General features: G+C 39.7%; 1 protein-coding gene across 1 annotated transcript in view; it reads left to right on the plus strand.

Annotated features, from left to right (window-relative positions):
• Positions 1-2344: 2344 nt before the first annotated feature.
• The window catches only part of VPS41 (VPS41 subunit of HOPS complex), a 141967-nt gene continuing 116317 nt past the window's right edge, over positions 2345-27994 (plus strand). The window contains exons 1-4 of the mRNA XM_054019212.1: positions 2345-2375; positions 8648-8686; positions 24860-24967; positions 27856-27933. Of these exons, the coding sequence (XP_053875187.1) occupies positions 2355-2375; positions 8648-8686; positions 24860-24967; positions 27856-27933 (246 nt within the window). The 5' untranslated portion in view covers positions 2345-2354. The remainder of the gene's footprint in view (positions 2376-8647; positions 8687-24859; positions 24968-27855; positions 27934-27994) is intronic.

Below are 27994 nucleotides of genomic sequence, written 5' to 3' on the forward strand. Positions count from 1 at the left end.
AACTACTGTCTGGGAACAATTTTCCAACTGGTTATGCACCATATAGTAGCTCCATTTAGGTTGTATTTCTGTAGTTTGTTTCTGAGAAGGTCATGCGAGACAGTATCAAAAACCTTGCTAAAGTCAAAATATACCACATCTACTGCTTCCCCCCTATCCACAAAGGCTTGTTACCCTGTCAAAGAAAGCTATCAGGTTGGTTTGACACAATTTGTTCTGGACAATACCATGCTGACTGTTATTTATCACCTTATTATCTTCTAGGTGTTTGCAATTGATTGCTTAATAATTTGCTCCATTATCTTTCTGGGTACAGAAGTTAAGCTGACTGGTCTGTAATTCCCTAGGTTGTCCTTATTTCTCTTTTTATAGATGGGCACTACATTTGCCCTTTTCCAGTCTTCTGGAATGTCTCCCATCTTCCATGACTTTTCAAAGATAATTGCTAATGGCTCAGATATCTCCTCTGTCAGCTCCTTGAGTATTTTCTAAGATGCATTTAGCCTAGAAGTTGCAAAGAGGCGACTATTTTAAATATAAAATAAAATAGACATTTAACTTTTATAGCTAGAGAAGAAATTTATTTAAATATATACAGGTACAGAAGAGACATCTTGACTCCTGCATTGCCAACTGAAGGTATAAAGTAACTCTAAAATGATAACTGACACCACATTTCTTCATAGCAGCTCTAAATTTGCAGAAGCTGGGTTGTTTCAAGAGATCAAAAATCATGAGTGAGACTCCAAAATATCATGAGATTGGCACCAAAATCATGAGATTTTAAAAAAAATTATATTCTGGTCTTTTGATTTTTGAACATATTCTGTCCTTCCTAGTGTGTTGACAATTAGTGCTGCCCATTCACCCGGTTTTATTGGTCAAGTGATTTTGACTTCTGCTGCAGGTACTCTCACTCCGACATCTGCCTGTTCCCTGCTCAGAAATTTATTCTGTCCCCAATTAGTGCAGCCCATCTCCCCTTGCACCCATTCAGCTTAGCCCCTGCACCATTAGTTCAACCTCCCCTACATCAGTTCTGTCCCACCCAGGTCCCAGCACCCTCAGTTCACCCCCTCAGCCTCACCTCTGCTCTTCTGGGGGTGCTTCACTTCCCTCTCTCAGGACTGAGGGGGGCTGCAGCAGGGTCCCTTGAGTCCTTCCAGGCTTGGGCAGGTCAACTCCAGGGTCTCTTCACCACCCTCCATTGTGCCTTCCATGGCCTGGTATTGCAGACAGGAAGTGGGGAGATCAGAAGGACTGTCCCCATTGCTCACAAGTGGGGAGAGGAAAGAGAGAGCAGCAAAGCTACACTTATCTGTTGGACTTTTTGCTCCCCCTTCCCCTCTTGTGAGAATGGTGTTAGGCGGTTGCTGAGAAAGAGAGCGTGCTCTTCCTACAGCAGCTCTGACTGGTTGCTCTGCCCTAAGCAGTGGGCAAGTGGGGTAGATACCCCCCTCTGAGAAGCTTTCTCACTGGCAGGGCTCAAATTTCCTAGAAAGTGAGAGCTTCACTTCTCTCCCTACTGGCCTCTAGCACAGCCAAAATCATATCACTAGCAAAAAAATAATGGGAGTTGGGAATACTGGAGTAAGGCGATTTTGGTCCCTGCTTTAGGAGCTCTCACTAGTTAAACCAACTAAGAGCTGGGCCGCAGTGTGCTAGACACTGTTCAAACACATAGTAAGAATTGGTCCCTGACCTGAAGAACTTGCAATCCAATTGGTGAGTGTGTGACATGGGAGCTGTAACTTGTCAAACTCATCTCATCTAGGGGCGACTAAACTTCTGTTAAGATAGCAACAACTTTTAATCCCTGCTGAATTGGGCAGGATTCCTGCTCTCTTCATTATATTTTAAGTCTCCTAATTGGTGTTTTTCTTAAACCCCCACCTTCTGAAATCATGTCAATACATCAGGATCTCAAGCTTTCATTTTAAAATAGGAAGTTTCTAGCCCTCATGGTTGAGGAGAAAAACATGAAAATGCCAAGTTCGCCCTAAAGGTTTAAAAACCACAACAAAATAACAACAGGTTTATTATTGTTCCAATCGCTCGTCGTTTTTAAGGCAATCTCATAATTTCTTGGGGCCTGATTCCTGATTTTTCGATGGTTGTGGCTAGCAGTGCTCTGTCGCTTACTGTTATTGTCTGATAGTGAAGACATTTGCACTAAGATCTGGTATTGCCTGTGTACCAGTGAGGCAGGCACAGGTGCAGAGGCCTCCCCCCTCCTTCCCAGTCACCCCAACCCCAGCAGCAGAAGAGGAAGTAGAAAAACTACATTACCCAAACTGCCTCCACCGCCCTCTGACTTTCCGCGGCTTCTCACGTGACTGTCAGGTGGCTGCACCATGGCGGAAGCAGAGGAGAAGGTAAAGGCTGTGCCAGCGCTGCGAGCACTGACAACTGCACAGCGGGAGCTTCAGTGTTTGCTCCGCGCGGAGGAGTTAAACTAGGGGAGTGGAGAAACTACTGCGTTTTCTAGCCGATGAAGGGGAAGAGAGAGGCTTCGGGGGGTGGGGGGCAGCAGCAGGGGGCGGGGATTGGGGGGAGGGCTGTGGAGGGCAGCAGCAGGAGGGGGCAGGGCTGGGGGAGAGTTGTGGGGAGCAGATGCAGTGGGAGGGCTGGGGATTGGGAGGAGGGTTCGGGGGGTGGAGGCAGCGGGAGATGTGGGGAGGGTTGTGGGGCGTGGAGGGTTGTGGGGGCCAGAGGCGGTGGGGAGGGTTGTGGGGTGGGGGGAGAGGCAGCGGGAAGGGGTGTAGATTGGGAGGAGGGTTGTGGGGGCAGAGGCAGTGGGAAGGGTTGTGTGTGGGGGGGGAGAGGCAGCGGGAGGGGGTGTAGATTGGGAGGAGGGTTGTGGGGGCAGAGGCAGCAGGAGGGGGTGGGGATTGGAGGGGAGGAGCAGGAGTAGAATTGGGAAATGGATGTTTGTGGGAAGCAGAACTTGTGGGCTTTGTGGCTAGAAGAGTGGTGTAGGGTTAGTGCACAGTTTTGCAGGCTATTCTGTATCCACTCTTTTTGAAGATGCCAGCACAGTGTGGTCCTGAGGGCATTTAAAGCTGAGGCTGAAACCCTGTTCATCTCTGTCAAAGGTTCAGAATCAATATTGTAGTCTCATTCATTTTCACATATGCATAAAAATAGCTTAAAGTCCCAAATTTATGAGCATGAAATCACCAACCCCCCTAGTTTGACTTCTGTAAAGCTATTGGATATTAAATACCACTCATTTATTAGTTATATCAAATTCATATTGATTGAGTTTGGTGGCTATGATTTTGTCAAAGTTTAAGTTTTTAGTAATATTTCAAATCAGTTATCAATCTCAATCAGTTGTTGAGTATGAGGAGAGAATATTACGGTTTCTTAAATTATTTTAAAGAGAAGATTATTGGTGACTTCTGGGTTGGAACTATTCTTAAATATTATATACCAACAATTTGTTTAAAATTACTTTTCATAGATTCTAGGACTGGAAGGGACCTCGAGAGGTCATTGAGTCCAGTCCCCTGCCCGCATGGCAGGACCAAATACTGTCTAGACTATCCCTGATAGACATTTATCTAACCTACTCTTAAATATCTCCAGAGATGGAGATTCCACAACCTCCCTAGGCAATTTATTCCAGTGTTTAACCACCCTGAATAATTAAGGTTTTTTGATGTAATGGCACTTTTCCCTGACTGGGAATCAAACCCAGGCTGTGGCAGTGCCAAATCTTAACCACTAGACCACCAGGGAGCTAATTAGTCATATTACCCTATATGAGAAAATCCTCTTCTTGGGAACTGTATTGTACAGGGAAACCTGTCTTTAGATTTTGTCCAAAATTTAATCTCTTTCGTGGTCATTCCATGGTATAGACCAGAGCTGTGCTTCCTTTAAAAGTTTTTTTTTTTTTTTTAAAGCAACTTTTATATTCTGAGAGCAAAGAAGGAAGTGTGTTAAATCTTCGAATGACAAAACAAAATTTTGATAGTCATTAGGGTCTTGATACGGTGTAGTGCACTGTATTGGCAGATCCAAGAATTTAGCAAGGTCCAATAAAGGATTTATATGTATAACAGGAATATACAGAGTTATCTTAATTGACAACTTTTTTGCGGGGCGGGAGGGGTAAGAGATGCTAAACTTCATGCCTTAGAGTTTAAGGCAGTCTCTAACTATTGGATATCAGGGTGAAACCTAATCGGCCGGGGAGGCAGCAGATTATCCCATGCCTGCCTATTGCACTTTAGAATTATCTAGTAGTGGTAGACAGGGATTCTGGACTAGATGGATTTCAGGTCTCATCCACAATGACAATTTGAATGTTTCAATCCCTCTACATGCCCGAAGCCCCTTTGAAGTGAGTCCAGGGGTCAGCATGTGCTGAGCTCCTGGCAAGATTGAGGCTGAAGAACCTTATTCTGCAGTTCTATGTGTGCAGCAGTTTTAGAATGTAGTATGTGACTCAAGGAAAACCGGTAATAATTACAGTAATAGCCTTTCAAATAGTGTAATAGGCAGTAGTCTATGTTTAGCGTCCAGTCCTGTCAACATTTAAGTGTATAGTCAGTGGGATTACTCCTGTGTAAAGTTATACATTTAAATGTGGGCAGGAGTGGGGCCTAGTTTTAATGTAATATTTTACAATAAACCCTGGCAGGTAGGGTTTAAGGCAGGATCTTTGGAATCTGGGGGCAGACGTAATAAATGTTATGGTAGCATGTGTGAGCACACAGCTGCTTGTTGCATGCGGGCTGCTTCACTTCAGAGGAAGATCAAGACTGCAGAGGTGGAAGAAAGAAATGAGTCCATCTGAATTGGTTGGGAGAGAGATTCTCTTCTGGAAGCTGGGGAATGAGTATGGGGGAGGGGGGGATATTCTCTGGGAGGCAGCTGAAATTTTGGTTGTTCTAGACCTTCTTTTAATATACCTGTTACACATGGTACTTTTCAGCTCAAAAGGACTCTCTCCATGGAACATTCTTTGGGGTTGGGTGGTTCCCGTACGTGAGACAAGAATAAAATAGATTTAAGAAAAAGTTTCCCAGCCCAAATATAGCAGTTTCATATGCTATAAATATAATTTGTTTAAAGCCTTCAGAAAATTCTTTTCCATATCTTCTCCACTGCCACACACGCTTTTTGTCAGTATATTGGGCAGTGTGACTGGTGTCTTTTTGTTGGGCATAATAAAACTTAGGAGAACTATTTTCCCAGGATTTACTTCCTAACTATGGAGAAATTTAAAAGTCTCTGAAGGAGGCTGGTCCTAATGTTGGTATTTAAAGGTTGCATATCAGATATACACCTCCTCTACAATGTTGTTAATTTTGTTGGTCGAGGCAGTTATCCTTTGTGTTCTCTCCATTGTCTCTGTCACTAAAATCCATAATTGGTGCACCCCATGAAAGCACAGTCGAATATAAAAGTATCATATTAAAAATCCTTACTTTTTAATAATGAACACCTTTTGATTATTAAAACAGTCTAATTTAATTGTTGGCATTTCTCTCCCTATGGACTATCATATGAGAGTGGTCTTTTCACTTTTGCTGATGGTCAGTTTCGCATGTAGAAGATGCAGTGATTTATGTTTGGGTTTCCCTACACTGGAGAGGAACTATAAATAGTGTGTGCATGCAGGTGAACTTTCATTGGAATTTAGGTTTTGTGATTCTCCTTCCCTGCCTATCTAAGTTATGGGCCTAAAGTCAGTTGATGGCATGTAGTGTAAAGGGAAAACCCTCCCACAACAATGTGGATGAAAGACTGCATTTGGTGAGATGCATTGTCAAGCCTGCCAAATCAGAGATTAACTATACTGGTTAGGAATTCTTTTAAATTTCCCCAGTTTTCTCATCTGTGTATCATTTCTCCATTCTTAGGATTCTTGAAAACCAGCATCTGCCAATTGGCTGAAATATACACCACCACTGCTAATTCCTCCCCACCCCCCTTCCACCCCAGAGTGTGACAGGCCTGCCAATGATAGTTATTAGGTCACTGTTTGGGATTCTGGTCACCTACTAGTCACTCATCAGGGATTTTCTGTTCACAGTTAGGAGACTATTTTAAAAATAAAAAATAGAATTCGGGATAATCCTCTTGGTTCATACATTTAAAAAAACCCATCCCAACAAAACCCCATTGTAGTCATGACTGTGGTTACTATTCCAATTTTACCTGTGGGAATGGGAGAAGTCAGGCAGAAAGCTTTTCAGAGTAGCTCCCTTGCATAGTGAGTTAGCAGGGTATCTGTCAATTCTAAACACCCAAAAACACTACCAATGTCCTAGCTGGTGATACAGAGCCTGTTCATTAGCTTCCCAAACGCCAAGATTTCCTTTTTAATTTTTGCTCAGCATTTCCTTTAATAAACTGTCAGAGCTGTAAATTTTAGAAATAATATTGCACCCTGGATGTAGAATATATGCTTGTGTGGCTTTTCCCCCCTTGTGTATGTACTATGTGTTTAGGTTGTTAATAGCATCCATCACAATGGTATCTGAGTGCCTGTCTAAGTAAAATCTCTTTTATGGCATTTACATAGATAAGTGATTTGAGTCAACTTCTGCAGTCCGTTGTGATGTAGCACAATATGACCTGGTATTTTTTTGCCCAGCTCCTGGGAGCTATGCTGTGCAGGTGGGTTTCTGGGCTTTTGTGGAACCTCATTGACTGAAATGAGACCCCATGAGGCCACAGGGATCTGCCCATGTGGAACTAACTGCTTATGTGATTGGGGCCCTAGTTACTCTCATTCATAGTCACAGTCGTTCATTGTTGTTATACCATATACCTTCCTCTGTTTATAAGTTCTGTTCTTGAAAGAGAGAAATCTTTTGAGAATACTGAGAATATCAGAACTGTGAATCTCATATAGTTTCTCTTATTAATTACTGATGATGTGCTTAGTGCTGTGCATGAAACAAAGGCAGTCCCTCCATTTCTAAATCTAATAACATACTGTAAGTGTAATATAAATTCTATGTTGCACCTTGTGCTGTACAGTGGTTCAGCTCATGTCACTTGTTTAGTGCTCTGCATGTCACCATAATTTAGTTCTATATTTTTAGGACTTAAATATTTTATTGAATGGAATTTCTTTTAATTTCTTCTAAGATACTAACTGTAACTTGCAAAATGCTTTCACTACACGTTTTGATTGGAATTTGTGCTCCTTGGATTGAGCTTTCTGTACCACTTCCAAGAGAAGTGAGACAATGGGCAAAAAATATTTCAAACCTCCACTTGAAGGAATGTCAGGATTTTCCTCCCTCCTTTTCACCTCTACCCCCATTTTATAGTACATTGTTTCTGCCCTTCCCCATGCCATGGCTTGAACAGAGAATAAACAGTTGCATCCGATTTAAGGACAATATTTTAGAGATGGGCCTGGCTGTAGTGAATAAAGCTTGGAAAGGCAGATGACTGTAAGCATGATAATGCCATGTATGGAGTCACTACCAGTAAATGGAAATGTGACTTTTTCTCCCTCTCTAAGCTGTTTTGCTTGGTTACTAATAGTGATCTTCAATCGTGCAGAGAAGGCATTTGCTATGTGCTTAAAGGTTACAATAAGCACATTTTTATAACACGAAAATAAATAAATGTGACCATCAAACTAAAGATGAAACACTGGTAATCATCAGAATTAGATTTTCTTTCTCCTTCATCTCTCTTCTCATTGTCTGTAACTTTGTCTCTTGTGAAATGCTGTACCTAAATATCTTATTGTCAAAATCTTACTTCATAAGATTTGAAATACTTCTTCTCTTTTGTTCGTTCTTCATTTATATCACGGGCTGTTGTTAAAATGCTTACGTTCACTGTCAGCATATTAGTTGTAACCTTTTATTGCTATTGATAACTATAAATACGTTAAGTAAATCTTCATTTTGCTGACCTCTTTGAGGAGGCATGGCATCAGCAGATTTCACCAGTGGACAGGTGAGAGATTAGCAAGAGTAGGCTCTTCTCTTTTTTTGTAGGATGGTAAGATTCATTGTCTTGAAAGGCAGATGTTTTAAAGGCACAGTTTCTTGGAAGGTTTGAGCAAGGAACTCTGTCTGAATTGTGCATAAGTGGAAGAGTTGTTATTAATATGCATTATCATTAGAATTCTCTGGGAAACTGTTTAAAAGAGTTAACCAGTTCAAAATAAGCCAATGAATTAATGGCCGAATAGTGGCTAAATACAGAAGTTGGCCTGTGGATCACTTGAGCATGCAGTTCTGTCCTGCGGGCCGAGATGCTAGATATTGCTTTGCAAGATTGATTGCCCAGTGCTGGTGAAGGAAAACCTTTCACAGGCACCTGACTATTGCTTAGAGCCTTAGATGATGCACATTTCTGGAATGATGTGGTATTAGTTGCTGTCTGCTTTAGGGTAGCCAACAGTAGTATCACAGCCAACCAGTGCCACTGACTGTCAGTGTGGCACCAGATTACAAGTCCTAAACACAGAATGGGTATGGGTAAACAAAAAAAGCAGAAAAGATAATCATTCATCTGTAACACAGTCAGAATCACTTGAAACTCTATTGACCTTTTGCCTCTAATAAAAAGGCTTGTAGAATTAAAAAAGTAAGGTAATTATCATTTACTCTGCACATATGTTAAATTTTCTTCTTCATGCTTTTTTTATCGCTTTCAGGAAATCAGGTCTAACGAAGAATCTACGGATGATTCTGAGGTAAGGCTGTGTACAGGGGCCTCATGGTTGTCAATATGCAGGGTTTTTTGGGGTCTCGTTTTGTTTTTTGTTTGTTTCTATTTTGGCAGCCGCTTATTTACCAGAGAAGTGTGGCTTGTGCTCTAACAGGTGGTTTGAGCTGTGGGCAAATTAATAGCGAATGTGTACCCTTAAAAAAATAAAAATACAACTTGATATTAAAGCCTGGGATCACAAGATTTTAATAAAGTGAATCATGTTAGAAGGTAAAACTTTAAATTCATGCATTTCTGCCTTGAACAAATGAAAATGTGATTGACAATGTCATTTCTATATAGTATATTACATTAAAGAAATGCAACTGATATTTAATGATTTTACAGCCTAAATTTAGTCTTAGTTTATTCAGCCCATGTTTGCCAGATCGTATTTTGAAACAAGATTGGTCTATCGACTTGAAATGTTTGCACCATCAAAGAAATTTAAATATTCAGGTGGTGTTATTGGGTGAGCAGAAGAATCATAGAATATCAGGGTTGGAAGGGACCTCAGGAGGTCATCTAGTCCAACCCCCTGCTCAAAGCAGGACCAATCCCCAGACAGATTTTTGCCCCAGATCCCTAATGGCCCCCTCAAGGATTGAGCTCACAACTCTGGGTTTAGCAGGCCAGTGCTCAAACCACTGAGCTATCCCTCCCCCCAAAGGGAGCTGAAATGAATCCAAGTCTTCCCTCCTTACGCCAGTGCACTACATCCAAACTTAGTTTTTGGATGCGACTGTGGAAGTCTAATGTATAGTACTTACTCTAATTTTTGCATTGTATGTAAACACAAAGGTCAAATTGCGGACAGGGAAGGGGAGTGGAATAGGTGGCAGTGCATTCCCAAGCTCTCCCAATAGGGTGGTGGACAGATGCTAATCACGTTGGGCATTGGCTGAGCATGTAGGTGACTTTCACCCATTATCGATTAGATAGCTTAAAGTGGCTCCCAATGCTCAAAACTAGAATGAAATGGTGGTGAGAGAAACATTGCTCTTCACCTAAGGGTGTTAACTACACTGGAGATTGAGATCTAGGGTTCAGGCACTGGCTGTGGTTAGGCTGTCAAGTCACCTAGTGGATCTTGCTGGTGGTCTTGACTCCCCTGTTGAGTGAGTTTGTAGTCGGGAGGGCTTGAGTCCCCTGTACTGGGTTGAACTCTCCTTCCCTTGGTGACTGTGGTGGCTGTATTTATCCTGGACTGGATTTTCTTCTTCCTTCCTGGCTGCAGGGGATGCTATGGTATTTTCATCCTTGGCCTCAGCAACCTCATACCTCCTCCTGCTGTCCCGCCCCCTCTGCCTGCAGTTTCAGCTGCTGCAACCCCAGCTTTCAGCTACTGTTGAAGCAGCTACCTGAGCCAGGGCTTTCATGACTCAATCTTGGGCAGCAACACTTTGGAATTTTGTCACCCCTGGATCTGATTGGCTCGTGATAGTGATGGGAGATAGGGCTGCATGGGATGTAGCTCAGCTATGTGCTGAGGCAACCCACTATGTACAACAGTAACCTGCTCTCCATTGCTATTTTCTCAGTCTCCTATATCTGAACTGTTAGCCTGTGTGTTTGTTTTTTGTAGTTTTAAAGCTCTTTGGGAAAGGGATCTCGTCTCTCTACTTTTTTAAAACACCATGCATGTTTACAGCACTGTATAAATAATTATTAAGGCTAAGTTTTTGTCAGGGATATTTTTAGTGAAAGTCGGGGACAGGTCACAAGCAATAAAAAATTCACAGAAGCCTGTGACCTGTCCCTGACTTTCACTAAAAATATCCCTGACAAAATGAGGAGGCAGGTTCAGCACCCACTGCTCCTGGGGGTCTTGGGTCCCCCACTGCTGCAGTCAGTGGGAGCTCTGGGGTCTCCTGCCGCTGTGGGGAGTCAGAACTGCGGGGTCCTTCTGCCCACGAGGCTGGGCGGCTGCGGGGTACCCTCGCGCCTGGGCTGGCTAGGCACTCTTGCGGGGGTCTCCCATTGCCCACCAAGCCTGGGAGCTGCAGGGTCCCCCAGCCGCTCGCCACAGCTGATCAGCTTCGGGGGGGGTCCCCCAGCCCCCACCAGTGCGGGGGCTGGGAGCTTTGGGGCAGGAAGGGGCTGGCTGGGAGCTCCAATCCAGGGGCAGAAAATGTCATGGAGAACAATGGAAGTCAGAGCTTCTGTGACCTCTGCGACATAATCGTAGCCTTAATAATTGTTGAAGGTGGAGCTGGGCAAAAAACAGACTGCGATTTTTGTCTATATTTTCACAGTTTTTCCCCTTAGTTAAATTTGGTCCAAAAAATTGTCAAAATTATTCATGTCGAAATCTTTCAACCAGTTTATGGCAGTGCACCTTTATGTTAGTCCATAAATACACAGAGTAATATCCACCTACTTCTCAGTCCTATTGGGAAGGTATGACAGGACCTAAAGGATCAAATCCTAATTCTGGTTCTTACTCAAGAGAGTTAAGAACTACTCAAGATAGTTAATAGTAGATAGAGGCAATATGATATTTTCTATATAAATCCATGGTACACCCACATCTAGAATACTGCATGCAGATGTAGTTGCTCAAAAAGAGATATCGGAATTGGAAGAGGGCAACAAAAATGATTAGGGATATGGGGAGAGATTAATAAGACTGTAACTTTTCAGCTTGGAAAAGAGATGATTGAGGGGGGGGATGTGATAAAGGTCTATAAAATAATGACTGGTGTGGAGAAAGTAAATAAGGAAGTTTTATTTACTACTTCTCATAACACAAGAATTATGGGGTCACCAAATGAAATTAATAGGCAGTGGGTTTAAAACAAACAAAAGGAAGTATTTCTTCACACAATGCCTAGTCAACCTGTGGAACTCCTTGCCAGAGGATGTTGTGAAGGCCAAGACTATAACGGGGTTCAAAAAAGAATTAGATAAATTCATGGCGGATAGGTCCATTAATGTCTGATGGGCAGGGATGCTATCCCTAGCCTCTCTTTGACAAAAGCTGGGACTGGGTGTCAGGGGATGGATCACTTGGTGGTTACCTGTTCTGTTCATTCCCTCTGGGGAACCTGGCATTGGTCACTGTCAGAAGACAGGATACTGGGCTAGATGGACCTTTGGTCTGACCCAGTCTGGCTGTTCTTTTGTTCTATAAAGACAAGTGATGGGTTGTCTTTAAATATTAGCTGTTACAACAAGCCTGGAAACAATATCTAAAATGTGCTGAAGTGAACTAGTGAAACATGTCCATGATCCCTGGAGGTCCACATCTTTGACTAAACCATTTTCTGGGATCATTCAGGCATAATTATCAAATGATATATGCTGACCATTCAAACGCATGAAGAGTAAGTGTGGTGAATTGCTGCTTTAATTCTCTTGGTGTGAAATGTATATGGTCATGGATTAGTTTGTCCATATCCCTGTGTGTTCACTCTTTTTTCATACTAAACATAATACATTGTTATGAGATTAGAGTTGGGGTTGACAGGCAGTGTTATCTTGTGATTATAGCAGAACCAGTGGCAAGATTTACCTATGTGACTAGGGCAAACCATTTTAATTCTCTGTACTTTGGTTTATACATAAGTAAAATACGTATAACATTTATTACATTGATTCATTATAGGCAGTTACCACTATATTCATTACAAAATTAATGGCAGACAATTGATGTTAGCTTTAATCCCTTTGAGATTCTTGGGCGTAAGGGGCAATTGCAAATGATGAGCATTGTTATCAGAGGAATTAAGGTGTAATTGCCCATGTTAAGCTTTAATTTCTTGCAAAAATCTTCTTCTGTGGTGTGGAAAGGGTGAAAATAATCATAGGGTTAGAAGGGACCGCATATTCCTCTTTGAACCATTCCTCCCCCTCTGAATTGTGTGCACACAAGGAAAAAACTCTCTTATGTTAGTCCTTACTGTGACTTCACAGCACCATCTTGCTGTCTTTTTTCTATTAGATTGTAAGCTTGTTGAGACAGGGACTCTCGCCATTTTGTGTCTCTGTCAAAACTGAACACATTGTCCGCTCTTAACAAATAAAAATATACTGCGAATAATTTGCCCACCTGCATGGTCTGCTTTGAGTTAACTGTTCCTTAATGAATGTCAAGATGCTGTTTGTACAGAATCAATGGCAGAGCATCACAATGGATCTCAGACGTGATGTTTTGCAAAAATGACTGTTTTGCCTATGTGATGTCACACAGCTCTTCATTGCAAATCTGGTTTCCACTGGTCCCGTAAATTGAATTCCTGAGGCCATTTAAATCTGTTTAATGTTTTCCAGTTGTTTAATTTAGAATGTCTAACGCACATAGGTATAAATTAGTAGAGGTAGTACATATCCTCGTATGTTCAGCAAACCTTTCAGTGATGATGGTGGTAGTTATTTGTGTCAACACTATGCAATTGTAGCAGATCTTTCATTGTAACTACACATGCCAGCTTTAAATATATCAGAGGGGTTAATACAAGGGAGGGAGAGGAATTATTCCAGTTTAGTACTAATGTGGACACGAGAACGAATGGATACAAACTGGCCGGGGGGAAGTTTAGGCTTGAAATTAGACGAAGGTTTCTGACCATCAGAGGGGTGAAATAATGGAACGGCCTTCCGAGGGAAACGGTGGGGGCGATGGACCTGTCTGGTTTTAAGATTAAGTTGGATAAGTTTATGGAGGGAATGGTTTAATGATAAAACATAGTAGCCAAGGAAAACCAAGCAATGGTACATGAACAGCATAATGGCCAACAAGGGTCAGGCTAGAGACTCTTGCCTATATGCTCGGCGTATTACTGATCGCCATATTTGGGGTCGGGAAGGAATTTTCCTCAAGGGTAGATTGGCTGAGCCTCTGGAGGTTTTTCGCCTTCCTCCGCAGCATGGGGCAGGGATCACTAGCAGGAGGGTCTCAGCCGATTGAAGTCACTAAAACACAGGATTGGGGACTTCAACGGTAGAGTCCAGGGAAGGGTCTTGCGGCCTGCAGCATGCAGGGGGTCAGACCAGATGATCATAATGGTCCCTTCTGACCTTAATGTCTATGAGTCTACACTACAATTTACTCTCTTATTTCATATCCTTACATATGATATGGGGTATTATGAGCTTTTACTTATCATGTAGACAGGCTACTATTTAATCTACCATGATATGGTGAGCAAACAATATATCTAAAATGGTATTTTAATTCTCGGGAGAAAAAAGTACTTTAGCTGCAAAGTATTTTCACTGCAATCTTGAAGCACTAACTTTTTTTTTTTTTTTTAGACTTCTGTCATTTTTTAAAATGGCACATGTGATGTACATATACTTCATTTTTCCCAACCCATAAAACAATCAAGTGTGCTACATTTTAGATCGAACAGGTTTATTTCACAGAAAAGTTCTAGATATGATGCTACTTCATTGTTGTATTTAACGTTATTTTACAGCACCTGGAGTTGCATATTAGGGCTGTCAGATTTGATGAGGCCTTTTTTTTATATATATATATAAATTTTATATATATATATATATATATATTAAAAAAAAAGGTAAACTGACTTTTGATTGTTCATAAACTGTTGAGAAGAAAGTCTGAATAAATTATGTACAGCATGAAGCTAGATTTCTCAGTTTTACCTATAGCTATAAGTGGTTACTTTTACAACTGAGCTTGTTTTTCCCAACCAAATCTTGATTAGATTTAGGTACCTAATTGGTAAACATCTTCTCACATGTTTGTTAGCTTTATATCAATGCGTCTTAATAGATCTGTGGTACAAAGTATTAAGTTGAGAGGTAAATATACATTTTCCTTGACTTTGTGAGTTGAGTATAATACTCAGCTAGGATGTGCCTTGGCTTTTCAGTTTAGTTCTCTATTAGCAAATGCTGTTGCACTGAATGATGTAATGTACCATTTGGGGTTTGCTTTTTTTTTAAAAAAAAAAGAGATGGTAATACTGCACTAGTTCCCCCTGCTAGCTTATATTGCAGAACCCACACATAGATCTTTTTGGATCTTCTCTTCTGAATAGAGAGTCTTTTTACACCTGCTTTTGGAAGATTCAAAAGTTTTCTTTTGTGCAATGCACCTACTTGAACTTTGTTTATATTCAGTTCCCTGATGTTTATCACTCTGGACCTCAATGCTGTTTTGCATTGTATCACTATAGCCAACCAGTAACAAGGCTTGATAGCTGAACTACCTCATAGTATCTGCGCAATATGACATTGCCTCATGACTATCTATGGCATTGTTGTGAAATCTTGTGAGCGAATGTGGATGTTACTTCTGCCACCAGTGTATGTCTGGTGCACAAAATAATTATGCTATCCACAAACTTACATATATTTTTCCATCAGTATAGATCACTGGTCTGTACAAGGGAAGTAGGGGATTTGTCAGTTAACTTGATGATATGCACTTTATAGAGTGGGAAGAATGATTTGGAGCACCATACTGGGGCTCCAGAGACCTTCAATTCCTGTCTTTACCACAGACTTTCTCTGTGACCTTGGGCAAGCACTTCAACTACATTCTGTCTCAGTTCCCCTCTGTAAAATGAGAGTTGTTTTTGGTTTGGTGGGGCGACACTTGGAGGGGGAGGGGGTGTTTTTGGTTCGGCGGGGCGGCGGTGGGTTTTTTTTTGTTTGTTTTTGGTTCGGCGGGATAGTGCGGGAGGGTTGGTTTTGGTTCGGCCCGGGCGGCACTTGGTTTTTTTGTTTGGTTTTGGTTCTGTGGGGCGGCGCGGGTGGGGGGCGGGGTTGTTACGGCGTGGGTTTTTTTTTTTTTTTTTTGGGGTGGCAAAAAAGTTAGAGCCGGCCCTGCTCCTAGATTACTCTGAACTGATCCGGACCTAATTACAAATGTTTCAAGTAAACGCAGCAGCTGGTAAAAAAAAAAAAAAGATTTCCTAGCCCTGCTACGTTCCCCACCAAAATATTCTCTTGGCACAGGGCATCAAGCACAGATGGGCTCTTCCACTACTGTTGTCGTTAAAGCGGCACCATCAACTTGACAAAAAATGAATTAAAAGTAGATTCAGATACTACATCAGCCCCTTGATTGCATCTTTGCCATTTCTTGTATTTCAGCTCCTTTTGTCTGACAATTTACTGTGTCCCCTTTGGCAAGCCACTTCACCTCTCCATGCCTCTCCTACTCCATCTGTAAAAGGGGGCTATATTAGCGTATGCCTACACTACCCCCGTTACAGTGGTGTGTGCAGTGGGCAGTGACGTAGGCAGTGTAGACATGCTTTATCGCCGGGGGAGAGCTCTCCTGGCGATAAAGCACTGTCTATACCAGTGCTTTTCGGCAATAAAACTTTTATCGTTCAGGGGGGTGTTTTTTCACACCCCTAAACAACAAAAATTTTAGTGCTGAAAGTGGCAGTGTAGATAGCCTTAGTCTTCCTTTTTTCTCCCCCCAGTTCTTTGAGATCTACAAATAAAAAGTACTGTATATGAACTTCTTAAAAAGTTTTATATATACTTTCTCTCTCTCACATGCTCACTAGCCAGAGAGAGCTCACTTCTTCCTGCATACCTAAAGTGAAACCAGCCTTTTAAATAGGGTGCGGAGAAAGGGAAGGTATGCAATAAAAAAACCAACTCTGTTAATGAGAAAATGTATCATGCAAATAATTTATCAATTTGAGTCAGTGGGATGAGCATTGTAAATAATGTATTGAAGTTTAAATGGAATGTTTCCATACATTAATTTTAAAAACAAGTTTGCAGTGACTAAGATTATAATATGCATCGTTATAGGATTGACTTCCAAGAAAAATGGGTTACTGGTTTTACTACTATATTCTTCTAATATCTGCTGTTCTTGTGTGAAAATTAGATACTTCATTTAATGAGCTATTAATATTAAACAGAAGTTCCAGTTCTCCTGTCAGTGTGTGTTTTGGAATATATAAAAGGTAAAAATACTGCCTTGCACGTTACATAAATTAAATGCAATTGAAAAGCTACTGTGTCAACAGTGTGTGCAGATGTGGCCTTCCCAAAACACTAATTCATTGATGTGGATGGAGCAACACTGAATTTTCTTATTCAATAATTTCCTAACCAGTTTCACATTTCAGCGAGTTGATAAAAGAAACTTCAAAAATGACTGTTCCCAAAATTGCACTGTAGGGTATTCATATGCAGTAGATCACAAGATGGCAACAGTTAGTGCCCGAGTAGTGTTCATAAGGGAAACAAATGGTTCTGTTGAAATTCCTTACTCAGCAAAGGGAAATACAAGTGGAAAGGTGTAGTTTCATTCAGATTTGACTTGTCTTAGGCTTTTCCTTCCCTATTGGAACTTGTCTGGGATATCAAAAATACAACAAGCCATCTTATGTTGCTCTTATGTAATTAGAGTGACTAGGATTATTGTATGCGGTTGAAGTGGTTTTATAATTCCCAACGGTTTGGTGTACACAAAACTTCAAGTGAGAAAAAACAAATAGACAGCTGAAGTGAAACCAAATACTTTTGTGGACTATATTTTTTTACATGTCACTTATGTGGATTGTTCATGTGCAGTATGTCTTCTGTACTTCTGCTTCACAGCTTGGGTTATGTCTAGACTTGTAGGGGTGAATCTGGAATTGGGGTGCCACACATATTGTGAGACTTTCTTTATACCATGGCAGTCCTGAAAAGAAATAAAATGCTGTGTGCTTTTCCTTTCTTCTGTATATTATTTCATCCTTGGAATGCAACCATCTTAATATTTATTCATGGGCAGCCATATCATTGTAATTCCTTGCTTTAGTATACCTACAATTTTCCCAAAGAAGCCAAAGGATTAAATAAATCCTCAGCAGAAAATCCATCAGAAGAAAAGAAAGAAGAAAAGATTTCTCGCACCAATTTTCCTGACAGCCTGATCCATATTTGCCAAAGATCAGCATGTTTTTGGTGATTTGGCTTATGAAGAACCATACTGGGGTTGCACAGGAGTTGATTCGCTTCATGTCCTTACTCAGAAAAGCAGTGTATTTTCACCATAAAACTATAGAGGTCAATATTTTTGGCAGCATAAAATACAAGTGTAACTTCATGAGATGGTAACCTCAATCTGAGCACCTCCATTCTATTGTATAGCAATAGCCATATTAATACAATCGTATTCTTCTAAGGTTAGAAGCTTGCAAGGGTTTTTAATATTTATTTCAATTTCATTTTTAACTCGCTTAGTCCACATGGAAAAAGATGCTATGTTGTCAGCCCTGGAGAGAGAGAGAAAGTTGTCCTTTCTTTGCCTGTGGAGTAGGTATAACTGGGGAAGTAGAGTACATTTCTTCACACTATCTTGCCAGTGGTTCTCTAACACTGATATATCTGCAGGCTGGTCCCCCACTACCTCTCAACATTTTACTTTCAACTGGATCAGCAATAGAATAGCTTACTTTAGAGCTTATTCCATTTTGTTGCTTGGCTGTCCAGCAAATTAGGGTTCTGAACATGAAAGGCTACTAAATGTCTCTCTTTCCTGTCCAATTATTTTATATATGTATATCATAGTAATATATCTCTGAGTGCATTGAGAAAAATTGACAAATCATGATCCTAATCCTGACAACACAGCTTCACCCTTCAGAAGCAGAGAACAGGACAGACGATAGTCTTGGCCTTCACAACTTCCTCTGGCAAAGAGTTCCACAGGTTAACTGTGCGTTGTGTGAAGAAATACCAGGGGTGAAAGGATGTACCGGTAAGAAGCCGGTACTGTCCCGTACGCAGCCCACGTTAAAGCACTGCTGCGGCAGCACTTTAACGTTGCTGCCCCTTCCCTCCTTCCCCCACCTGTCGGCGGCCCTGCCAGTAAGGACCCTACTGGCAGGGCCGCTGACGGGGGAGGCAAAAGGGGCAATGACGTTAAAGCGCCCCTGCAGCGCTTTAACATCATTGCCTCTTTTGCCGTCTCCCCGGCCACCGACAAAGGAGGGTAAAAGGGGCAGCTGCCCCGGGGCCAGTGATTTAAAAGGGCCCAGGGCTCCCGGCTGCTACTGTGGTGGCCAGAGCCTTTGGATCTTTTAAATTGGTGGCGGGGGCCAGACAGCACGGATAGGCTGGCTGGGGGAGGCTGACCCCCCCCAGCTCCGCCCCTTCCGCCCGAGGCCCTGCCCCTTCCCAAGCCCAGAGCCCTGCCCTTCCCAAGCCCGGAGCCAGCCCCAGTAGTGGTCAGAATTTAATATTTCTTTCACCCTGGAGAAATACTTGCTTTTGTTTGTTTTAAACCTGCTGCCCATTAATTTCATTTGGTGACCCCTAGTTCTTATGTTTTAAGAAAGAGTAAATAACACTTCCTTATTTACTTTCTCCAGACCAGTCATGATTTTATAGACCTCAATCAGATCCCCCCCCCTTAATTGTCTCTTTTCCAAGCTGAAAAGTCCCAGTTTTATTAATCTCTCCTCATACTTAAGCCATTCCATAGCCCTAATCATTTTTGTTGCCCTTTTCTGAAGCTTTTCCAATTCCAATATATCTTTTTTTGAGATGGGGCAATCACATCTGCACGCAGTATTCAAGATGTGGGCGTACCATGGATTTATATAGAGGCAATATGATATTTTCTGTCTTATTATCTATCCCTTTCTTAATGATTCCCAACATCGTTTGCTTTTTTGACTGCCGCTGCACATTGCAACTACCTCTTCTGTTCTTGGGTGTGGGAACCAGTCTAACATGCCTCATAGCGAGGCACGTGGGAAATAGCTCCTGATGGATTCTTTCATTGCCAAATGTCAATGTTGCTGAGTACCCACAGTTCACATTAGAGTCTTATCACCACTACATGTGGGTGTGTCAGGACTGTGGCTGAGCCACGTCCTGTGCCGACTGGCCAGCGTGACCTTCGGCCATAAGGAGTATACACACAATGGTCTGAGATACAGCATGGTCTCGTGGACTGAGAGCAATGAAGTCATTTCAGTTCTGGTACTGACGCCCTCTGTGCACATGGTCAAGACATGTACTCCAGCATCTTCAAATCTGATAGATACCCATATGTAGTGGTGATATGTGTACAATCCTTTGTCCAGCTCTGAGTTTGCTGCCACATTTTGTGGTGGCCGGGAATCCTTTAAATTTTCGGGGTAAAACACTGTTTTGCAGGCCTATCCCGCCTTGGCTAGCTCTGTGCTCTTAATACTGTTGGCAGAGCTGGTATCCGAATTCCTATGAATGTTGCTCTTAGAAGTGGTACATGTGATTATAGGACCCTACTCCTTCCAAATCAGCTGTGGGAATTTTTTTCAAAGACTCACGCAAACTTAACTAATGCATAATGTCCCTAGAAGTGAGCATACAGAAATTATTTATATGTTGGTGACCACTCAAATTAACATGCCTGATATGGGGCCTTGAGCTGACCAAAAAGTAATGGATTGCCTAGATAACTGAATTCTGTTAGATACGTGTAGATGAACTTTGTACTTCCATATAGAGAGGAAGACAAGTAATTCTCCCTGGATACTATGTAGAAGTACAGAAGTCTTGTAATCTTTCTTTATCTGTTGAAGAATTCTTGTGACAAGTGAAACTACTGTGAGCCAGCTCACAAAGGGTATGTTTTATGCACTCTGCATAACCATAAGAAGCTCTCTGAACCTTTATGCTAGACTGAGAACAAGTGGGGAGAATAATTGGAGGTGGTAATTCTCCATTGGCTTCACTTAGAATCTTGGTGCAGCTCCTAAACTAGTATCGCCAGAAGTGTAGCACAAACCCTGTCAATAAAACACCCAGCTAGCTCCAATTTCTTTTCTCTGTGGTACAGTGATCACTATTTTAAAAGTCCCAAACTTCTCTACAGATGTCTTCTTTTTGGTTTTAATAGGATTGCAATGCCTAACTCTTCCTTCATATTCTTTAAGCATTAATTAATCAAATGTTCTGTATGAAATCATCTTTTGGTTGACTCCTATCTAGCTTGAAACATGGCATTTTACTGAAGTTTCTCATTCACATGTTGTGAAATCGGAAGTTATCTGAAAGATAGTCTGGTGAGAGTTGGTTGTGAGAAATTACTTTTTCCTGGTCTGAGGTGCCCTGCTAAAAAGTGTGTATCGCAGCAAAGCCTTTCAGTAAGTAACTTTAAGCATGTGCATTGTCACATTGTAGTCACTTCAGTGAGCTGAGTTGTGTGCTTAGTAATGCATGTGTTTAAATGCATTGCTGGATCAGGGCCTCGAACTGTAAGGGCCACTGTATTCGTTGGCATCCATTAAAAGCTAAAGACAAAGGATGTTGATTAAGTTTATTTCCATGAAAGGCTTTATTTGCAACATACTAGGTAGGCTTTGAAACTCATAATGACAAATTATGCAGGAAGGATGGCACTTCATTGTCAGTGTCCATAACACAATTAGAGTATCCATAACCAGTAGAGCATATAGTCCATGTGACAGACTATCCTGTGGGCAAACCCTATGCTGCAGGAATGAATATACACTAATGTAGTAACTCAAGGAACTGCCCACAGAGTCTCTCTTGAGACCATCTTTGTAAGGTCCATATGTCAGTTTTCACTGTATATTGGGTTCTACTGCAGTCCTTCTTGTAGGCAAAGCTGGGAAAGACTGATTCAGAATATCTCAAGAGAGTTAGGTTATGAACCTAGTATTGAGAAATCCGAGTGATGTCTTCCTCTAACTAAACTGGCCTTTTTAAGACTTACTGCCACCTTTTTAGCTCTCTGTAGTCTATTATATTGTTTGGCTCTTGAAGAGTTGGTAGTCCACTATATACAGACAGATTTGAAGAATGGAAAGAGGAGCATCTTCCCATTTCACTTAAGGAGCTCCATATTAACCGAGGATACAGCTCTAAACAGAAGTTCTTTTGATCTTATTAGTTAATTGTGTTAGTTTTGTGTATGGCTTTCAGTAGGAAATATTCTAAGGTAACTGGAAAAGATCTTTATAGCATATACTGGGTGTTTTCATTCTCGGAATAAGAAAATCTAAGGGAAACGGAACAGCAGAAACACCAATGGAAAATAATTTTTAAAATGGTGTTCCCTGTGGTTTACAAATTGGTAATTAGTTAAAAAAAGCTGGAACAGCCATGCTACAGTTTGTCTGTCTTCAACCAAGATTTAAATATCTCATTTGCAGAGAGCTTCAAAAATTTTCTATATAGTACTTTTTTTTTTTTAACCTTCTAACTTTGGATATTTTCAAGTGCTGTTTGAATAATACTAAATAAATATATTTGACAAAAAATTCAAAACTCTAAGTGTTACGAAGCATTAGTTCTCTGGGTAACAAAAATATGAAAAACATGTTAAGCTACAGTACAAGTAACAGTAATATAAAATTTATTTGCAAATGTTTGAGAGTCCTAGGATGGTTTAAAGGACTTGTCTTTTAATTAAAAGTGCCATACACTTAGTAAAAATCCATGTTAGTTGAGAAATTGATTTTTTTTTTTTTTTTTTTTTTTTGTAAAGCTGAGTTTTCTTGTATGGGGTAAATGTCACTCTGTTCATATCTTAGCTTTGCTGCAAGTCAGGACTTGTACTATTCCACCAGGTTGTCATAGAAACGCAGCTAACTGTCATCTCAACTCAGGCTGCTGATGGTTTTATTTGTAGGTTTGCAGGATTATTAAAATTTAACAAAAATTATTGATTTGCTTTTTATTAATGCTGGCTTGTGTTTACCTTAGAAGTTCAGGCTGCATAAAAGCTTTTCCTGATAAGAAAATATTTGTAAGATGTTAAGCTCAAGTACATTAAATGTGTTTGACATTTTCTCTCTCATTTAGAATGTGATAGTCTGTGGCAATAGAGTAAACTTGTATTTTTTTACAAATCATTTTTCATTTCCTTTTTTTACAATGAGGCACAAATTTCTCAAATTCACCTTTTGCCTGACTTTTACTTTACATAAAAGATACCTATCAGAAAAGCATGAAGTGGGTACATCATTGTGGCTAATATTTGAAATTTTCATTTTATATACATTTTCTTGAAGCCTGGTAGAATGCTTCAGTACACTGAGTTTTGAAAGTATATATATTTTTATATGCATGTGCAGGAAAAATTATTTAGTTTCCACTCATAAATAAGACAGGCAAAACTTATTTACAGTAACACTCTCTAACGGCCCGTGGGTGAATGCTTTTATGCAAAATACTCGAGAGACTAGAATTAACTTTTCACATTGGTTGCACATATGATGTCCGGACTTCAACAACATGTGGAATCTTATTACAAAGACTGTTTGCCTAGAATTGAATTTTTACTTCACATATTTATGTCAGGATGCGCAGATCACTGATGCATTTCAAGTGTAGTCTTTGTAATGCTGTAAGAAATACAGTAATGTATTAATTGTTGTAAAATATATAAATAAAAAGCACTACTTTTTCATGCTTTTTACAATTTTCATCTGTTAAGGATTTGGAAGCACAGGTAACTTAGCTGACTTTTATGTACAGCACTCTAATTTGACATTGTCATTCTGACTGGTAACAACTTTGTTCAATGTTGGATTTACTGAATAAAATTGTTTCTTGCTGGACATTTTGACATTTCACTTCAGACAACTATGTCATGGTTGTTGACATCCCTATATTAATTCCTTTTGTATGCAGCCATAAAACTCTCGAACAAATTTTAAAAGAACCTTTTATTCTAGCATGTATTCAGTAAGTTGGTGGTATGAAATATTGAATTTCTATCATAGTTTCATATTTTTATTGTGTTTTCTGGAAAAGAACATATATCATGATAACATGGGAGATAATAGTTTAAACAGTCTCAGTAGTTTAGTATTTTAAGTAATCATATTGGCTTTTAATATAGCAAAAGACTAGTTTGTTTTTACTTGATGAAAGGCTTAAATGAAATACTATTGGGTTTTTTTGTTTCTCCATTGGGAGTTATATAGCCTTTTATACTCATTAGACATGAAAAAACAGCACATCTATAGCACCTTTTGTCTGAGGCTCTCATTATGCTTTATGAATATTAATTGAACCTCCTACGCCCCTTTTTGAAGTCAGTATTAGAATCATTTCACCCATCAGTGGGGTGGAACACCGGAGTTGTTTTAACAGTGCACTGCAATGATACACATCTTTTTTTAGGACAGAAAGTGAAAAAGAATACTATATCCAGTATGTATACACTAAACTCTTACTTTTGATAGTGGTGTTCTCATTCTAATTGAGAATAGGGGGATGTCATTGTAGATATACTACTTCATAGTAAGGATGCTTTGGAACATATAATATCAAATGAAGCTATTAAATATAAAATGTATCCATTTGCAATATATAAATAAAACTGCAGTAGGGCATTTTGGTATAAACACCCAAATACTGTATGGAACCTTGAGCATTCATTTATAGAAGGTACACAACTAGATTGACTGTTTGTTTTGATCAGCTAGCTCTCTCTCTCTCATATCTAACCATTCACTTTGTGTCACTTTTATGTACTTTTCCTCAGTCCTGAATGCTGATTGGATGACTACATAGTTTGTTTAAAGGGTAACAACAGGGTAGGTTTGAAGTCCTAGAAACGTGCTAGATCAGTTTATCCATATGAAGGTTACTGTGTCCAGATCTTTTTCTCGAACAGTTTTGCAGCAACATTTCTACTTTTTGTTTGTTTGAACATAAAACCCATTGACACGTCTTATACAGGTAACACATTTCTAGTAGATATTTTTATTTTTATTCACAGCATTTTGTGTCTGTCCTTCCTACCGAGGTGCAGCATCTTGTAAAGGTCTTCAAGTTTCTTGTAATGTGCATGCTTCAACTCGGAGCTAAAAGTGGCTACAGCTGCATACTTTTTTGTTGTTGTTATCACCAACTTTGCCATATCCATACTTTATTTTTTTCTTAATTGGGAATGAGTAACATTATTTAACAAAGTACCCATGTACATTTTTCCTGCTTGTTACAAATCAACTAAGTGCCTCTTACAGTTTAACTGTATCAATTTACTTATTTACAGTATTGTATTTAGTTGCACCCAGATCTCTGGTACCAGTAATTGGAATGTTAAGTATAGTGGCTGTTGTTGAGAGATCATAGAGAACCATTTATGGCTGTTGCTGTGTGATAGTATTTGGGGAGTCTCTGAGTATTTGGTATTTAAATTAAACTTAAAAAAACCCTCCTTTTCCCCTCCCTCTTCCCCAAACTCTTAATAACATAGGAAGATGAGAGTGAAGAAGAACCCAAGCTGAAGTATGAAAGGCTTTCTAATGGAGTGACTGAAATTCTCCAAAAGGATGCAGCCAGTTGCATGACCGTGCATGAAAAGGTACCTTTTTCTTTTTTCTGGGTGGGGATATGAACTAACTGTTTGCTTGTTTTTAAAATATCTGTCTGTTTATATGTTATCTTTATCAAAAAAGTTAGAGATTTTGGTTAAGGAACTGACAAATCTGAAGATTGTGTAAGCTACGTACAGTGCAAGCTGAGCTGACTTAATAGTAACCTCTTGTTGGACAATGCTTGCTTCCCTCCCTCCTCCCCCCCCATGGGGTAAGAGGTAAGAATTCCATATTTTGTAAGGTGGAATGTTTATATGCGCTACTGTGAGATTTAGTTCTAATTAAAAATCTCATCATGGGCTAGGATCAAGATGCAGTCCCAACTTTATCAAATAAAGAACTCAGCATCTTTTGAATCATTCCAAACAAACTCAATCCTGCCAGGGGCTGATTTCATGGGAGAGGGTATTCATCTGTGGAAGACAACTGAGATTTTGTTAATTAACCGGAAAGTAATTAAAATACATTTATTCCTGATCCTTTACAAGCAAACTAGGCTCAGTACATTCAGACCAGGGGATGCGACTCAAAACCTGTACTAACATTAGTCTAAAAGACGCAGGAGCAAAAGAACACTGAAGATAGAAGGGCTTGCATTGATGGGAATAAAAGTACAGTTTTGTGAGAAGATGGAGTGGCAACTTCAGCTATGATTTTTGTAACTCTGTCCATCAACTAAACAATTTTTTTCTTTTTCTAAATTTACTTGCATTTAATATTAAATTATAAAATATTAAAGACAAGTACATTTGAAAGTATATGACTTTAATGACTCCTATCAAAAAGGTGTTACAACTGTATATATTACATTTTTTAATATAGTATATATATATTTTTTTTAGTTATAATTTTCTTGCAGACCATAATGGCTGCAAAGCAGCTACCATTGGGGTGTCTGTGATATGTTGTTTTGTTATACATTCAAGATTAAGACTTGTGCTGAGTGTTTCTTTATTCAGAATACTGGCGCAGCTGCTCAAGAGGCACTTTTTAGGGTAGTGAAAGTTCATGTTTTAAATTTGTTAAATTTTAAATTTAACTGTATGAACAAAAACTGTGAGTCTCTCTCTTAAACATTAAAGACTTAAAATCAAACAGATGTTTTGAAAATTGGAAAGAAACTCCTCCTAGTCTGGGATCTTTTTTTCAGTCTTAAGTGAATTTTTAAACCCAACTGATTAAATAGATTTTTATATATGGAAATTTCCAGAATACCAACCTTAACTATAGGGTCACAAAGAGTGACACTACAGTAAGGCTGTTTTAAGTATCCAAACACTCTTAGATTTCTAGCACACTAGATACACTATTTATGAGAAGGATCAATATTATTAGAAGCTAGGGGATTGGTCTTTTGGGAATTGGTCTGTTACAACAGAGAGCCTAAAAGCAAAGGTAGAGGGTAAGCTTTTTTTTTTTTTTTCGGGGGGCGGAGGGGCGTTAAGGAAAACCATACAAAAGAGTTGGCATAAATGAAATTATAGTCCTATTATACACGTACTTCTGATTAGAACAATTTGACTTTGAGTCCCAAATTCTGGCTTATATAGTCAGACTAATTTCTCCCCGGAATTATTTTTTCTTTCAATGCTATAGCATCATATTTTCACCAGGCTCTCTGTCTGCACTGGATGACTAATCGTCCTGGCACCTGGTGCATTCAAGCAGGCCTGTGCAGTGGAATAGTCATACCTAGTTATGTCTGCACACCTGATGTTTTATTAACCAGTATTGATTTTTTTACCCGGGGGACTTTTTTCTTCCTGAAAAAAGGCAACCTTGCAGGAGTGAAAGGCATTGCAGGGGATGAATTTCTAATGAACCCCTTCTTTCCCTTTTTTTTTTGACTCCTCTTTAATGTAGCTTCATATTTTAAGTGCCTGAACTGAAATTTCATTTTAAGCAATTCCATTTTGATAAATCCTTTTAAACCTTGACTTTCTGTAAGGTTATTTTTTAAAGATTGTGCTGCTTGACTGACACGCTTAGTAGTGCTTGTAAATTTGAGCATTTCATTATTGGTTGCAATGAAGCATGCTCACATGCAGAGAAATACAGAGAATTTAGGAGCCTAGGCCATTTGAGTAATGCTAAATAGAAAAAAAAAAAAAAAAAGAAAAACCATCTGTCATATATCAAGTAGTACTGAAGTTTCTGCTGGTTTGTTTAGGGTTAGTTCACACAGTTCAACTAACTGTGGGTCTCCTGGAATCATTTGCCTTTTTACTTCTATCAAATAAATGTGTATGTAGTTCTGTTATGTGTATTTGTTGAGAAATAATTTGTCATAATTAGACTATCATAGTATAAAATGGCGGGTGAATGCATGCATCATTAAATGTTGAAATATCACAGTGTCAAAGAAAATAAAGAATCAGGATAATATTAAGTAGATCTTTAAATAGCTTTCCATGTTATGGTATTCTGTGTAATAAGGGCCTAAGAGTTGGTAGCTTTGTTTTTGAATATTTATTGTATTGGCAAAGAAGAATTAAAAGTAAATAGCTTCTTAATAATTTCCATAGCTTTATTTTCAAGCATGTGTTACCCTTGCTTTCACGCTGCATTTTTAATTTGCTGCCACAGTCCATCAGGCAATATGTACAGAGTGCAGACATACCATTAGTTGTCAGTAGATGAGGGTTCCCATGACTCATTCTGACAGCTAACTTGCACGATCACAATAATATGGGCTTCAAGCCCTGTTTTATTCTTTAGGTGCATCCAAAATAAGCTTCGTCCATAGAATAATGTATTTTAGGTTGCTGTTAAAAAATTAATCTACTGAATATCCTGGAGTTCTTTACCTGGTGGGATTTTTTTAAAGTTGCAATGTATTTATTTAATCAGTCTCTTTCTCTTTTTCTTATCACAGTTTTTGGCACTCGGCACACATTATGGCAAGGTTTATTTACTTGATGTCCAGGGAAACATCACCCAAAAGGTTGACGTTGTAAGTAAAACATAATTTAGAAAAATTGTATTGCGATGCAAAATATTATGATGTACCAATT

This window comes from Malaclemys terrapin, chromosome 2 (assembly GCF_027887155.1).
Source record: "Malaclemys terrapin pileata isolate rMalTer1 chromosome 2, rMalTer1.hap1, whole genome shotgun sequence".
Lineage (NCBI taxonomy): Eukaryota > Metazoa > Chordata > Testudines > Emydidae > Malaclemys > Malaclemys terrapin.